General features: G+C 45.4%; 1 protein-coding gene across 3 annotated transcripts in view; it reads left to right on the forward strand.

The window, feature by feature from the left end:
• Positions 1-15,819, forward strand: part of FKBP6 (FKBP prolyl isomerase family member 6 (inactive)) — a 271,222-nt gene that overhangs the window by 6,017 nt on the left and 249,386 nt on the right. Inside the window, exon 1 of one of the 3 annotated variants that reach the window (XM_077480612.1) lies at positions 7,028-7,155. The exons of the other annotated variants lie outside the window; for them this stretch is intronic. Coding sequence (XP_077336738.1) covers positions 7,081-7,155 — 75 coding nt within the window. The 5' untranslated portion in view covers positions 7,028-7,080. Of the gene's footprint in view, positions 1-7,027; positions 7,156-15,819 lie in introns of those variants that run through there. 3 annotated transcript variants of the gene reach the window in all.

Raw genomic sequence — 15,819 nt, forward strand, 5'->3', positions numbered from 1 at the left:
GATCTCTATAATCCCCTGGAGCCAACAACAAAAGGGTACTTACAGTAACAGTAAATGTAATGAATGCAGCTGAATATGGAAGGAGAAAACAATCCATTTACCAAATGGGCAACTGTGGAAGCCATAAATTGCCAAATAGTGGTAGTTTACTGCATGAAATACCAATGTAAGGTATTCTATGTAGGGAAAACTAAGAGACCTTTATATAGGTGTATTAGAGACATATATATATATATATATATATATATATATATATATATATGAACTGAAAAATGGCCAGATGGTTTCAGCCATTAACCATCACTTTGGATTATATCACAACTTCAAGTTGGATTATATGAAATTCTTTGCTCTAGATGTAAAGGGATCCCCTAGGGGTGGGGACATAGACAAACGTCTCCTGCAGTTGGAGACCCAATGGATCCTCCTACTGTGAGCGACAAAATCACCAGGCATAAATTAACAAATAAGCGTCCAAGTCCCTTTCTCTAGGGACTTTGAGGGTCTCTGTCAGAAATTTTTGGTTATTACAAAATGGCTATTAGCAGATAGGATGTAAATACAATTTGATGTAGGGAAAGGATTGCTAATGACAATTAGATACAGAGTTTACTATGTTAGGAAAATAATTATGTTGCATTTAAAGTATAATTCTGGGGACATATTTCCTCCTGTGCTTTTAAACCTTGGGTTTCCCTGGGATGCTGTGCGGGATGGATTGGTTGACCAGGGGAAACCCCACCCCCCCCTTGAGGGGGTACCACTGGAAGTGGGGCTATTAAATTTGAGCCTGTACCGGATAGGTTATTTCTGAATATACTGATTTACCCTAATTATGTAATAAGTTGCCATAGCTTTATATTATATTTGCCCACTTAAAGCGGGGTTCCACCCTAAAGTGGAACTTCCGCTGATCGGAACCCTCCCCCCCTCCGGTGTCACAATTGGCACCTTACAGGGGGGAGGGGGGTGGAGATACCTGTCAAAGACAGGTATTTACACCCACTTCCGGGCATAGACTCCCATGGGAGTCTATGTCATTTCCTGTCCTGCCGCGTTGTCTGCTGGGACACACACGGGTCCCAGTGACAGCGCGGACAATTCCTATTGCGCTACGCGACTCGCGCATGCGCAGTAGGGAACCGGGAAGTGAAGCCGATTCGCTTCACTTCCTGATTCCCTCACCTAGAATGGTGGCGGCAGCAGCCGAGAGCCGAGCGATTGATCGGCCTCGGCTGCCGGCATCGCTGGAACCCGGGACAGGTGAGTGTCCATTTATTAAAAGTCAGCAGCTGTAGTATTTATAGCTGCTGGCTTTTAATATTTTTTTTGTACGTGGAATCCCTCTTTAATGACCAGGCAATATTTTGCGATATGGTACTGCATCACTTTAACTGGCAATTGCGTGGTCATGCAACTGTACCCAAATAAAATTGATGTCCCCTTTTCCCCCACAAATAGAGCTTTCTTTTGGTGGTATTTGATCACCTCTGTGGTTTTTATTTTTTGCGTTATATACAAAAAAAGTGTCAATTTGAAAAAAAAAAGCTTTTACTTTTTGTTATAATAAATATCCCAAATAAAAAATAAAAAATAAACAAATGTATGCATTAGTTTAGGCCAATATGTATTCTTCTACATATTTTTGGTAAAAGAAAAAAACACAAAAAAAAGCAATACGCGTATATTGATTGGTTTGCGCAAAAGTTATAGCGTTTACAAAATATGGGATAGATTTATGGCATTTTTATTATTATATATTTTTTTTACTAGTAATGGCGGCGATCTGCGATTTTTAGCAGGGCTGCGACATTGTGGCGGACAGATCGGACACTTTTTTTGGGACCATTTACATTTATACAGCGATTAGAGCTAAAAATAGCCATTAATTACTGTATAAATGTCACTGGCAGGGAAAGGAGTTAACACTAGGGGGCGATCTAGGGTTTAAGTGTGTCCTAGGGAGGTGTTTCTAACTGTGGGGGGAGTGTAGTAACTGGGAGTAGAGAAACATCACTGTTCTAATCTAGAAACAGCAGATGTCTCTCCTCTCCCGGACAGAAAGGGTGAGCTGTCTGTTTACAGTGACAGATCCCCTGTTCTCTCTCTCTCGCAGACAGGGCAGTCGCCGGGCACATGCATCAGCTCCTACAGTACATCATGCGGCAGCCTGCCAAGGAGATTTGCCCAGAGGAGCCAACCTGCCGCAGTATAATGATGGCACATTGGCTAGTGGTTAAAGCAGTTGTATAGTCTCTTTTTTTCTTACTTTTACCTACAGGTAAGCCTATAATAAGGCTTACCTGTAGGTAAAAAAAAATCTCCTAAACCTGTATGGTTTAGGAGATATTCCCCTCGCAATGAGCCGCTGACTGCAGCGGCGCATGCTCACAGGGGATTCTCGGCTGAAAGCCCGGCAGACGCCGGACCCTGCCGGAAAGCAGTCTCCTGCGCGCATGTGTGGGAGTGACGATATCGCTGCTCCCGCCACCCACAACGCTGGAGCCATAATACCCGGAAGACACACCGAGAGAACATGTCAGCTCCCTCGGCGTGGATCGAGTGAGATGTCGGGGCCTCGTTCTAAGGTAAGTATTTCATAATGAGCTAGTATGCAGTGCATACTAGCTCATTATGCCTTTTCCCTTGCAGGTCTGAAAAAAAAAAAAAAAAATGTCAGCGGGTTTACTCCCGCTTTAAGCAATAAATGCTTTACTCCAAACAGCTGTTTGAACTGCACGCTGTCCTCTACAGGTCTCGTACCACAACCCACATATGTGTAAAATGGAAGAAGGAGGCTCCAATAGTGTGAAACCTTTTTTTTAAAAGAAGTTATTAAAACATTAAAAAATATACTCACATTTCATACGTGTCAGACCCGACACTAGGGATTGAATGCATCTGTGTATTCCAGGAGAAGGCGTCACACACCAGTGATAGGTGTGATCCTCCTATGGAAGCCTTCATCCCCATTAGGGATGAGCTTCGAGTTCCAGTACAACTCATGTTCGTCTCAAAAACTGCCTGTTCACCTGTTCAGCGAACAGTGAACAATTTGGAGAACACCCTGTACAAGTCTGTGGGAGAAATCTAAAGTGCTAATTTTAAAGGCTAATATGCAAGTTATTGTCCTAAAAAGTGTTTGGTGACCTGGGTCCTGCCCCAGGGGACATGCAGCAATGCAAAAAAAAGTTTTAAATACAACTTTTTTTTCGGGAGCAGTGATTTTAATAATGCTTAAAGTGAAACAATAAAAGTGTAATATTCCTTTAAATTACGTACCTGGGGGGTGTTTATAGTATGCCTGTAAAGGGGCGCATGTTTCCCGTGCTTAGAACTGTCCCTGCACAAAGTGTCATTTCTGCAGGAAGAAAAGTCATTTAAAATCACTCGCGGCTATAATGAATTGTCGGCTCCCCGTAATACAGAGAACACTCATTGAAAGTCATTGATAAAAAAAAAAAAAGCGTGGGGTTCCCCAAAATTCAATTATTAGGCCTGGTATGGATTTTAAGGGGAACTCCACGCCAAATTTTTAAAAAAAAATGGCGTGGAGTTCCCCCTAAAAATCCATACCAGACCCTGTATCCAAGCATGCAACCTGGCAGGCCGCAGGAAAAGAGGGGGGGACGAGAGAGTGCCCCCTCCTCCTGAACCGTACCAGGCCACATGCCCTCAACATTGGGAGGATGCTTTGGGGGTCTGTGACCCCTCAAAGCACCTTGTCCCCATGTTGATGAGGACAAGGGCCTCATCCCCACAACCCTGGCTGGTGGTTGTGGGGGTCTGCGGGCGGGGGGCTTATCAGAAGCTGGAAGCCCCCTTTAATAAGGGGACCCCCAGATCCCGGCCCCCCCGTTTGAAATGGTAAGGGGGTACAAAAGTACCCCTACCATTTCACAAAGAAAGTGTAAAAGAACTTTAAGCATTATTAAAATCACTGCTCCCGAAAAAACGGCTGTTTTTAAAACTTTTTTTTCAATGATACATGTCCCCTGGGGCAGGACCCAGGTCCCCAAACACTTTTTAGGACAATAACTTGCATATTAGCCTTTAAAATTAGCACTTTAGATTTTGAATGTTCGAGTCCCATAGACTTTAATAGGGTTCTAAAGTTCTGGTGCGAACCGAACCGGGGGGTGTTCGGCTCATCCTTAATCCCCATCATCCCCGGTCCCCCCATCTGACAAGTTCTTACCTTGGGGGATATATAATATCATCATTGGCACTTTCTCTCCGGCTCCCTCCATGTGCCAACCAGTGGCAGTCTGTGTCACTGTGACACCTGTCCCAAGATCAGGAGATGGGGTTTCCTCACATGCTGTGGATCACGGCTTCACGGTCACAGGTCAGCTGATCTCTAGTTTCTGCACCCCGGCCCCCGACGGCCATTGTTCTATCAGATTCCACACATTATGTGTGATGGGTAGCGACTTTCTGAAAGAACAAATTTGCATGCGCAAGTGGAGCAGGCTGCGGCGGGATTGAGCACCAATTGCATACAATTACAAGTAGTTACGAGTAGATAATTGCCATATCACATTCTCTATTGCAAACGTTGATAAACTTCATTAATTGTATTTCTTTCATTTTCATGTGCTATGCTGTATTCTACTTGTAACTACTCGTAATTGTAGATAATTGGTGCTCACACCTGCCCCGCTCAGTGTGCTGCTCAAAATTGTTCTATGCGCATGAGCAGTAGGCCTGGTAGCGGCTTTGTGATGGATAGCGGCTATCTGATAGAACACTGGCCGTGAACTTAGCTGGTGTCCGCAGAGAGGCTGGGTGAGCAATGAGAGCTCAAGGGAAAGCTCAGATTTGGGCCCCACAAGGACAATACCCAGTATGCCATATGGACTACCAGTGTTTATAAGTATATAGTGTGTATTTGATTTTCTTTTAGGCCCCTTTCACACTGGAGCGCTTTGCAGGCGCTACAGAGCTAAAAATAGCAATTGCAAAGCGCCCTGAAACAGTTGCTGCTGTGTCTCCAGTATGAAAGCCAGAGGGCTTTCAAACTGGAGTGGTGCGCTTGCAGGATGTTAAAAAAACTCCTGCAAGCTGCATTTTTGGAGAGGTGAATGCGCTCCTTCACTGCTCCTGCCCATTGAAGTCAATGGGGCAGCGTGGCTATAGCGCCAGCAAAGCGCTGCTGCAGCGGCGCTTTGCGGGCAGTTTTAACCCTTTTTTTGTCCGCTAGTGGGGGTTAAAACCACCCCACTAGTGGCCAAATAGCGCTGCTAAAACAACGGTAAAGTGGTGCTAAAATACAGCCGTTTTACCGCCGACGCCACTCCCGCCCCAGTGTGAAAGGGGCCTACTTGCAATGTAAGATTTATGTTATATTTTTATTCATCTAGTCAAATTGCCTATCTCCTGAGGAAGAGCTTATGCACATAACATGTAAAGCTACATCACGCCTCATCTATTTACACCAAGCCTGATGGGCTATTGATTGTTTACCACACCAGGTGTCCCTGAGATTTTTCAGGAGTGATATGGTGTTATTTAGTGGTGTGATGAACGTTTACAGGCAATATGTATATTGTGAGATTTTATCAATGTGTATTTTAGTAGTTTTTTGTAATAACATGTTTCATTTTTAATACAACTTCTTTGTGTATCTTTTTAGTGCCTTAAAAGTCCATGTAGTATTTCCATTCAGTATCTCAATTACGTTATGTGGCACATCATTATCTAATATTTTTCCACAGTACCACCCTGTAGTGATACAAATATATTCTATTTACAGTATGCCCTATGGCCAGTCTGGGGATGGTCCCCACTACACACTGATGTAGAGGCTGGAAGATGGGGCCACAATGAACAGTGGACACGACCAAAGGTGGTGAATTTTCATAGACTCTTAGACCCCTTTCACACTGAGGCAGTTTTCAGGAGTTTTAGCGCTAGAAACAGCGCCTGAAAACTGCCTTCCATTCTCTGCAATGGGTGCTTTCACACCGCGGTGGTGCGCTTGCGGGGCGTTCAGAAAAGTCCGGCAAGAAGCATCTTTGGAGTGGTTTGGGACAAAATGCCCTGCCCACTGCAATGAATGGTCCGCGTTTCCGAAATGCCTGAAAAGTGCTTCAGAAGCGACATAACGTGGGAGTTTTTAACCCTTTTTTTGGGGTTTAAAAAGCGGCCAAAAAGCCCCTCTAAAACGAGCGGTGCTCTACTGTGAATGTACGGGCAGCCCCAGTGTGAATGGGATCTTAGATGTTTTTCACATTATTGGTGCTGCTTACCACCCTCTGAAAAGCAATCTGTGAGGTTCAGCTATAGTGTTACAATTCGGATTGGTGGCGGGCTGGTTCACACCAGATGCAGTCCAGTGCGTTTTTATTCTGCATCAAAAATGGACAGTGTTTTACATGGATTCCAATAGTCCTATTTCACAGCAGTGCAGTCATCTAAAGTAGAACATGTTGCATTTTTTCTGGATGAAACGCAGCAAAATGAATCAAAAAAACAGGTCTTCAACTTGGAGAAAAAAAAAAGGGCAAAAATTGCTCTGGAACGCATCAAAAATACAAAGCGCATCTGGAATACAGAAATTGTTATGTGAAATGGCCCTAAAACAGAGGCTCAGCTGCTTGTTTTTACTGTCCTCTGGCTATCAAGCTGGAAGGCCCCTTACAGAGAATGCAGCACTGGAACAGAAAGGAGGTAAGTGACACCGACCCACTGTAAGGTGAAAAGAACTGCAGGTAGGTCTTTTATTCAAATACTGAAAGGACGTTAGCCATTATTGTTACTGACTAATCAGCAGTCTAACATTGTGTCAGGTAAAAAAAAAAAAACGGGAATCAGAGTCTCGGGATTCACTCGTCACTTGTAAAGACTGCTTTACCAGGGATACATGTAGATAAATAAAATCAGGGAAACATAAAGGGCACGCCTGTCCATGACGTACTTTACACTGACAGCTTCTAGAATGGACTGTGACACGCCCCCGGTTAGTCAGGCGGAAGCTGATTGGCGGACAGTAGTGAAGCCGCAAGCGCTGGGGGTTTCCTCAGTGGCGGAGTAGTGAGGGAGGTCACGTGTTTAACGCGGAGTGAAGAGCGGCGAACTATGGCGGGAGAAGGGGGCGTCGGCGACTTCCACAGCCGCTCCTGTACTCCGCGGGGCCGGGACACGGATGGATTGGTGAGGATGCTGAAATGTTTGTTATTTCACGTAGTGGGTTTCAAGTTCGCGTGTAAGGCCGCACACTGCCCCCGCGTACCTGGCAGCCACTCCATCCACTCGAGGTGGTCGGCATTTCCTGACACCGGCCATGTCACGTGCAGAGCTCCCTCTACAGGCAGGCAGACAGTGAACTGCCCGGACTCTATCTGCTCGGTGTCAGCGATTGACAAATTATGTTTCTCTTTTATCATAGCATTTTTAAAAGTTAATATACGTTCCGTCCTGATTGGGGGTCCCCTGCTGGCGCTCTCTGCTCCTCTTCTGAGTGCCCCCTCAGCAAGAAGCCATGTGCTATGGGGCACCAGAGAGGGCGCCTTTCCCGGGCTGGGTGCTTCCATACATTCCGTGTTACTCAGTCATCCCCCAGCTCCCTTCTCACAGGATTTGACTGACAGCAGGAGGAGCCTATAGCACCTGCAGCTCTCTGTGTAGCCTGTGAGCCCATGAAGAGAGGAGAGTGGGGCTGGTGGCAGGGACAGCGATGGAGAGGTGTCCGCTAAGTGTTTGGGGGGGAACCGATTTAGCCACTTGGCGCCTGCAATGTATTGCGGACGAGCAGCTGGTGTAGGCAAAGTGACATACCTGTACATCGCTGCCTACTGCCGGGTTTAGGGCATGTGCCCCACCCCACCACCCGCTATGATTGTACACAGCGGAAGCCTGTCAGCAAGTCCCTACCAATGATTCGTGGCAGGGACCTGCTGATTGGCTGCGTGCAATCACAGCTCAGAGCTCTTGTGTTGTACAAGGGAGTGATCTGTCGGTTTCTGTTAAAAATGTTTAATTTTTTATTTTTTTTTGTAAAAGCAGCACACTATACATAGGCACATGTTTAACCCCTTCTCAACCAGCATAGTGACAGTGTTTAGTATTATCACTGTATTAAAGCGGAGGTCCACCCTAAAGTGGACCTTCCGCTCATCGGAACCCTCCCCCCCTCCGGCGCCACAATTGGCACCTTTCAGGGAGGAGGGGGGTGCAGATACCTGTACAGTACAGGTATCTGCACCCACTTCCGGGATAGCTCTCTGCGCAAAGGGGCGTAGATTACGCCCCTTTCCGCAAGTGCCCGTCCCTTTCCGCAAGTGCCCCGCTGCCTGCTGGGAAACGCACAGATCCCAGAGGCAGCGGGGACCGTCCTTATTGCGCAGCGCGACTCGCGCATGCGCAGTAGGGAACCGGGAAATGAAGCCGAAAGGCTCCATTTCCTGATTCCCATACCCAAGATGGCGGCGGCAGCACCCGAGAGACGATCTAGGGATCGGCTTCGGGTACCGACATCCCGGGCGCGCTGGACAGGTAAGTGTCACTATTTTAAAAGTCAGCAGCTGCAGTATTTGTAGCTGCTGGCTTTAAAAAAAAAAAAAAAAAAACGCGGAGTCCCGGCGGGCTCCCGCTTTAATGTCTCTGGTGTTATCAGTGACAGTAATTTCTCCCCAAATATCAGTTGGGTCCCTTTCACACTGAAAACCACACAGATGGTTTTCAGGCGTTTTAGAGTTACAAATGGCACCTGAAAACAACCTCCAATTCATTTCAGTGTGACATTTCACACTGGGGTGGTAAGCTTGCGGCACATTAGGAAAAGTCCTGCAAGCAGCATCTTTGGGGCGGTTTGGGAGCACTGTATACAGCACTTCTAAAACACCCTGCCCCTTGAAGTGAATGGCCAGTGCTTCCGAAGCGATTTGGAAGCGCTGCAATATGGGTGCTTTTAACCTCTTCTTCGGCCGCTAGCAGGGGTTAAAAGCACCCCACTAGCGGACGAAAAGCGCTGCTTAAACAGCACTAAAATGAGCAGAGATTTGGACCACTTTCACACTGTAGGTGTTTTTCAGGTGCTTTAGTGCTAAAAGTAGCGACTGGAAAAAAGCCTCAGCTCCAATCCACAGTGTGAAAGCCCGAGTGCTGGCAGGACGTCAAAAAAAAAAGTGCTGCAAGCAGCTTCTTTGCAGCGCTGTGCGCACCTAAAGCGCCTCTGCTCATTGAAATCAATGGGCAAGCACTGCTGGCAAAGTGCTTTTTTTCCAAAACATGTAGCAGAATACATTTTGGCCAAAATTTTATGATTTGATTATTTATTTTTTTTGGATATGTTTTATCGCAGAAACGAATAATATATATTTTTTTCAAAATTTTTGATAATTTTTTCATTTATATTGCAAAAATTTAAATCCGCAATGCTGATGAAATATCACCAAAAGAAAGCTCTATTGGTGTGAAAAAAAGATATAGAATTTGTTCGGGAACAGCACTGCAGCGCAGTGCCGATTAGCAAAAACAGCCTGGTTATGGAGGGGGTAAAATCTTCTGGAGCTGAATTGGTTAAAGTATTGGTGTTGATTGGGGCTAGTTCACAAAAACCCACATGCTAAAATGCATGTGTTATCTGGTGTATGTTGAGGGACAATGAGATGTGTTTGCCTACCAGGCCAATTTTGACATTTCTCTCCTACATGTAAAAAAAAAATGTGTTCTATCTCTATCTAATCTAATCTTTTTTTTTTTTTTTTTTTTTTTTGCTACAAAATTACATATAGCCCCTAAACATTATATATGTCTTTTAGCAGAGACCCTAGAGAATAAAATTGCAGTTGTATCTTTTTATCTCGCATGGTATTTGCGCAGAAACTTTTCAAACTCGTTTTTTTTGGGGGAAAAAAAAGGGTTTCAAAGAAAGTGTTTCATGCTTTAAAAAAACCCCCAAAAACGGTAAGGTTAGCCCATTTTTTTTTTTTGCACAATGTAAAAGATGTTACACTGAGTAAATAGATACCTAACATGTCACACTTCAAAATTGCTCACGCTCGTGGAATGGCGTCAAACTTTAAAATGTTGGTACTTAAAAATCCCCATAGGCCAGGGCTCGACAAAACCCAGGTCGCATTTGTGACTAGAATTAGCGACCTGGGGCAGCACAGCTGGGGGTATCCGGTCTCTGTGGACCCCCCCGGCGTGATCGCATCGGGCCGCGCAGCCGGTAATTGAGCCTCCGGCTTTGAGGCCTTCTGCGATCCTATGGTTCCTTCTGGAATCTGGCGCCCTCTTGTGGTGGCCGTTGGAATGACAACCAGCAATGCTAATGGAGCTTCCCCTGCCTGCCAGCCTTTTTCCTTCCCTTTACTTAGAACCCCTAAAGATTATATATATATGTTTTATTCTAACACCCTAGAGCAGTGATGGCGAACCTTGGCACCCCAGATGTTTTGGAACTACATTTCCCATGATGCTCCACTACACTGCAGAGTGCATGAGCATCATGGGAAATGTAGTTCCAAAACATCTGGGGTGCCAAGGTTCGCCATCACTGCCCTAGAGAATAAAATGGTGGTCGTTGCAATACTGTCTCTCATACCGTATTTGCACAGCGGACTTAGAAGCGCACTTTTTTGGGGATAAATAATTTAATAAAAAAAAATAAATAAGACAACAGTAAAGTTAGCCCAATTTTTTTTATATTGTGAAAGATAATGTTACGCCGAGTAAATCAATACCCAACATGTCATGCTTCAAAATTGCGCCCGCTCATGGAATGGCGACAAACTTTTACCCTTTAAAATCTCCATAGGCGACGTTTTAAAAAATTCTACAGGTTGCACATTTGAAGACACAGAGGAGGTCTAGGGCTCGAATTATTTCTCTTACTCTACCGATCGCAGCGATACCTCACATGTGTGGTTTTAACACCGCTTTCATATATGCGTTCGCTTCTGCACGCAAGCTTGGCAGGACAGGGCGCATTTAAAATATATATATATATTTTTTTTACTGTTCTTTAAAAAAAAAAAGTGTCACTTTTATTCCTATTACAAGGAATATAAAAATCCCTTGTAATAGAAAAAAGCATGACAGGTCCTCTTATATATGAGATCTGGGGTCAGAGAGACCTCATATTTACACTAAAATGCAATTTAAAAAAAAAAATGTCATTTGAAAAAAATTAAATTTAAATAAAATGTCCCTCTAAGAGCTATGGGCAATGACTTGGAGACAGGTGGGGGGGGCTGCGCTATCTTCCCCTCACTCGTTTCCATGTCAGGCCAGGGACAGGTCCAGATCACCGTTACGGACCTGGCTCCTAACTTTTTTAACTGGCTCCTAGATTCCAAGCAAATTTGTCAAACCCTGCCATAGGCGATGTCTTAAAATTTTTACAGGTTACATGTTTTCAGTTACAGAGGTCTAGGGCTAGCATTTTTGCTTTTGCTCTAGCGTTTGTGGCGATACCACACATGTCATTTGAGCACCGTTTTCATATGTGGGAGCGACTTACATTCGACGACTTACTTGCGTTCACATCTGCGTGCGAGCACAGGGGGACAGGTGCTCTTTAACCACTTGCCGACCGCCACACGACGATATACGTCGGCAGAATGGCACGGGCAGGCATATGGGCGTATATATAAGTCCCTGCCTGCCCGCGGGTGGGGGGCCCGATCGGGCCCCCCCCGGTGCCTGCGGCGGTCGGCATTCCTTCGAGAGCGATCCGGGATGAGGGGGCGGCCATTCATTCATGGCCACCCCCTCGCGATCGCTCTCGACGAATGGAAATCCTCCGTGACATCACTTCCTCTCCTGTAATGTAAACACAGGAGAGGAAGTGATGTATTCTCTCCTCCGTGTCGGTATTTTTCGTTCCGGCACCGAGGAAAGAGGTTCGGTGAGTTGCACCAACACACCACACATACAGTAGAACATGCCAGGCACACTCACACCCCCCCTTTACCCCCCGATCACCCCCCCAATTACCCCTGCCCCCCCAGTCACAGTGACACCAATTGCTTTTTTTTTTTTTTTTTTTGCATTGGTGTCATTTGTGACTGTAATAACTGTTAGGGCAGTTAGGGTTAGCCCCCTTTAGTTCTAAGGTACCCCCCTAACCCCCCCCAATAATGGTTTAACCCCGTGATCACCCCCCATCGCCAGTGTCACTAAGGCTGGGTTCACATTGCAGCGGTTTGAGAACGGATGTGATTCGCACCGCACTGCAGTGCAAATCACATCCGATCTCTGTGCGATTCGAGTTCAGCCATACAGATAGTATGGCTGAATTCGTGCCGCACCCGCCGCAAACTCGCACGGGACCCTTTTTTTGGTCCGCAGCAGAATCGGATCGCATGGGTGTTCACACCATGCGATCCGAGTTTGCAGATCGCACTGCGATATGCGAACTGATCTGGGGGTGTCATTAACATTTCACTGACACTCCCAGCAGTTCGCATAGGGCAGTGTGAACTGCCGCCGGGAGGCATGCGATGCGGGAACCCGCCGCGGATTCGTGGCGTTCCCGCATCGCTCCAGTGTGAACCCAGCCTAATAAGCGATCATTTTTCTGATCGCTGTATTAGTGTCACAGGTGACGCTAGTTAGGCAGGTAGGTATTTAGGTTCGCCGCAACTTTTTATAGCGCCAGGGACCCCCATATACTACCGCATAAAGCCCCCTGATTGCCCCCTAGTTAACCCTTTCACCAGTGATCACCATATAACTGTTACAGGTGACGCTGGTTGGTTAGTTATTTTTTTATAGTTTCAGGGCACCCGCCATTTATTACCTAATAAAGGTTTAACCCCCTGATCACCCGGCGGGTGTCATTTGTGACTGTAATAACTGTTAGGGCAGTTAGGGTTAGCCCCCTTTAGTTCTAAGGTACCCCCCTAACCCCCCCAATAAAGGTTTAACCCCGTGATCACCCCCCGTCGCCAGTGTCACTAAGGCTGGGTTCACATTGCAGCGGTTTATGAGAACGGATGTGATTCGCACCGCACTGCAGTGCAAATCACATCCGATCTCTGTGCGATTCGAGTTCAGCCATACAGATAGTATGGCTGAATTCGTGTCGCACCCGCCGCACCCGCCGCAAACTCGCACGGGACCCTTTTTTGGTCCGCAGCAGAATCGGATCGCATGGGTGTTCACACCATGCGATCCGAGTTTGCAGATCGCACTGCGATATGCGAACTGATCTGGGGGTGTCATTAACATTTCACTGACACTCCCAGCAGTTCGCATAGGGCAGTGTGAACTGCCGCCGGGAGGCATGTGATGCGGGAACCCGCCGCGCATTCGTGGCGTTCCCACATCGCTCCAGTGTGAACCCAGCCTAATAAGCGATCGTTTTTCTGATCACTGTATTAGTGTCACAGGTGACGCTAGTTAGGCAGGTAGGTATTTAGGTTCGCCGCAGCTTTTTATAGCGCCAGGGACCCCCATATACTACCGCATAAAGCCCCCTGATTGCCCCCTAGTTAACCCTTTCACCAGTGATCACCATATAACTGTTACAGGTGACGCTGGTTGGTTAGTTATTTTTTTTTATAGTTTCAGGGCACCCGCCATTTATTACCTAATCTCACTAGTGTACCCCTAAATTTAGGGGTGTCTACTTTCCAAAATGGGGTCATTTGGGGGGGTTTGTGCCATCTTGGCATTTTATGGCCTTCAAAACTGTAACGCCCTTAGAAAGCCTGAAGGCGGTGCTTGGTTTTTGGGGCCCCGTGCGTGGCTAGGCTCCCAAAAAGTCCCACATATGTGGTATCCCCGTACGAAGGAGAAGCAGCAGAATTTATTTTGGGGTGTCATTTCACATATGCCCATGGCATGCGTGAGCAATATATCATTTAGTGACAACTTTGTGAAAAAAAAAAAAAAAAAAAAAGTTTGTAATTTTCCCGCAACTTGTGGCAAAATATAAAATATTCCATGGACTCAACATGCCTCTCAGCAAATAGCTTGGGGTGTCTACTTTCTAAAATGGGGTCATTTGTGGGGGTTTTGTGCCATCTTGGCATTTTATGGCCTTCAAAACTGTAATAGGTAGTGAGGAGTGAAGTCAAATATTTACGCCCTTAGAAAACCTGAAGGCGGTTCTTGGTTTTCGGGGCCCCGTACGTGGCTAGGCTCCCAAAAAGTCCCACATATGTGGTATCCCCGTACTCAGGAGAAGCAGCAGAATTTATTTTGGGGTGTCATTTCACATATGCCCATAGCATGTGTGAGCAATATATCATTTAGTGACAACTTTGTGTAAAAAAAAAAAAAAAAAAAAAAAAAAAATATTTTTTTGTCATTATTCAATCGCTTGAGGCAAAAAAATAAAATATTCGATGGGCTCAACATGCCACTTATCAATTTCCTTAGGGGGTCTACTTTCCAAAATGGGGTCATTTGGGGGGGTTTGTACTGCCCTGCCATTTTAGCACCTCAAGAACTGAGATAGGCAGTCGTAAACTAAAAGCTGCGTAAATTCCAGAAAACGTACCTTAGTTTGTAGATGTGACAACTTTTGCGCAAACCAATAAATATACAGTTATTGACTTTTTTTTTACCAAAGACATGTGGCTGAATACATTTTGGCCTAAATGTATGACTAAAATTTAATTTATTGGATTTTTCTAATAACAAAAAGTAGAAAATATCATTTTTTTTCAAAATTTGCGGTCTTTTTCCATTTATATCGCAAAAAATAAAAATCGCAGAGGCAATCAAATACCATCAAAAGAAAGCTCTATTTGTGGGAAGAAAAGGACGCAAATTTTGTTTGGGTACAACATTGCATGACCGCGCAATTACCAGTTAAAGCAGCGCAGTGCCAAATTGTAAAAAGACCTCTGGTCATTTACCAGCAAAATGGTCCGGTCTGAAAGTGGTTAAACATTTTTTTTTTTTTTTTTTTTTTTTTTTTTTCTATTTCATATTTTCGTCTTTATTTTTCTAGTTTGACACTTTTTTTTTTTTTGATCACTTTTATTCCTATTACAAGGAATGTAAACATCCCTTGTAATAGGACTAAGCATAACAGGTCCGCTTTACAGTGAGATATGGGGTAAAGAAGACCCCACATATTGCCTCCTAGGTTGGGAAACCTGAAATAACAAAATTGAAGAGAAGGGGGGAAAAAAAACAAAAAACATCTCGGTTGTTTGAATGCAGAGGTCGGGCGTGATGTCATAACATCGCCCGGCCTTCCTTACGATCATAGAGACTTCGGGGAACATCTGGTCCGCCGGAAATCTCTATGGTCAGCATCCGGGGCCAGCGGATCCCTTCTCCGACTCCCCAATGGCAGGGGTGAGTTGGTAGAAGCATTGAGGGATGTCCCCTCTCATGGCCTGTAAGAACGATCAAGCGGCTGAACAACAGCTATGATCATTCCTGTGGTGTAGGGAATCGTTGACTCTAAAGGACGATATCTGAATGATGCCTGTAGCTGCAGGCATCATTCAGCTATCTCCGCTCAAAGTCCAAAGTTCTTCCTCCTTCCTTCGCACAGGTCCAAAGGTCACCAATGTAAAAAGCAGAAAAACGCCTGTGATCTACTCAAAAAAAGAAGCTCATGTACTTTTTTTAGCTTCAGGCTACAGAACGCTCAGATGTGAACAGGGGCCATTTAAATGAATGAGATTTTGCTTGTTGTCTTTCTGGACAGCCGCCTGAGACCTTGACTCCTCCCCCTCTGTAGGAAACACTGCGCCAACCATCTTTAAATTTCCTCCTCCCCTGCTGGCTCCTCAGTTATTTGTGTGCAGGTGCAGGGGATCTGGTGAGTGTAAAAACATCACTTGCATGAAAAAAACGCACCGGGTTTTCGTTTCCAGATACTAAAATGGCCAATTGTGCACA

The sequence above is a fragment of the Lithobates pipiens genome, unplaced genomic scaffold, assembly GCF_037356315.1.
Source record: "Lithobates pipiens isolate NorthernLeopardFrog02 unplaced genomic scaffold, aLitPip1_a1.2 Scaffold_16, whole genome shotgun sequence".
In the NCBI taxonomy this organism is placed as follows: Eukaryota; Metazoa; Chordata; class Amphibia; order Anura; family Ranidae; genus Lithobates; species Lithobates pipiens.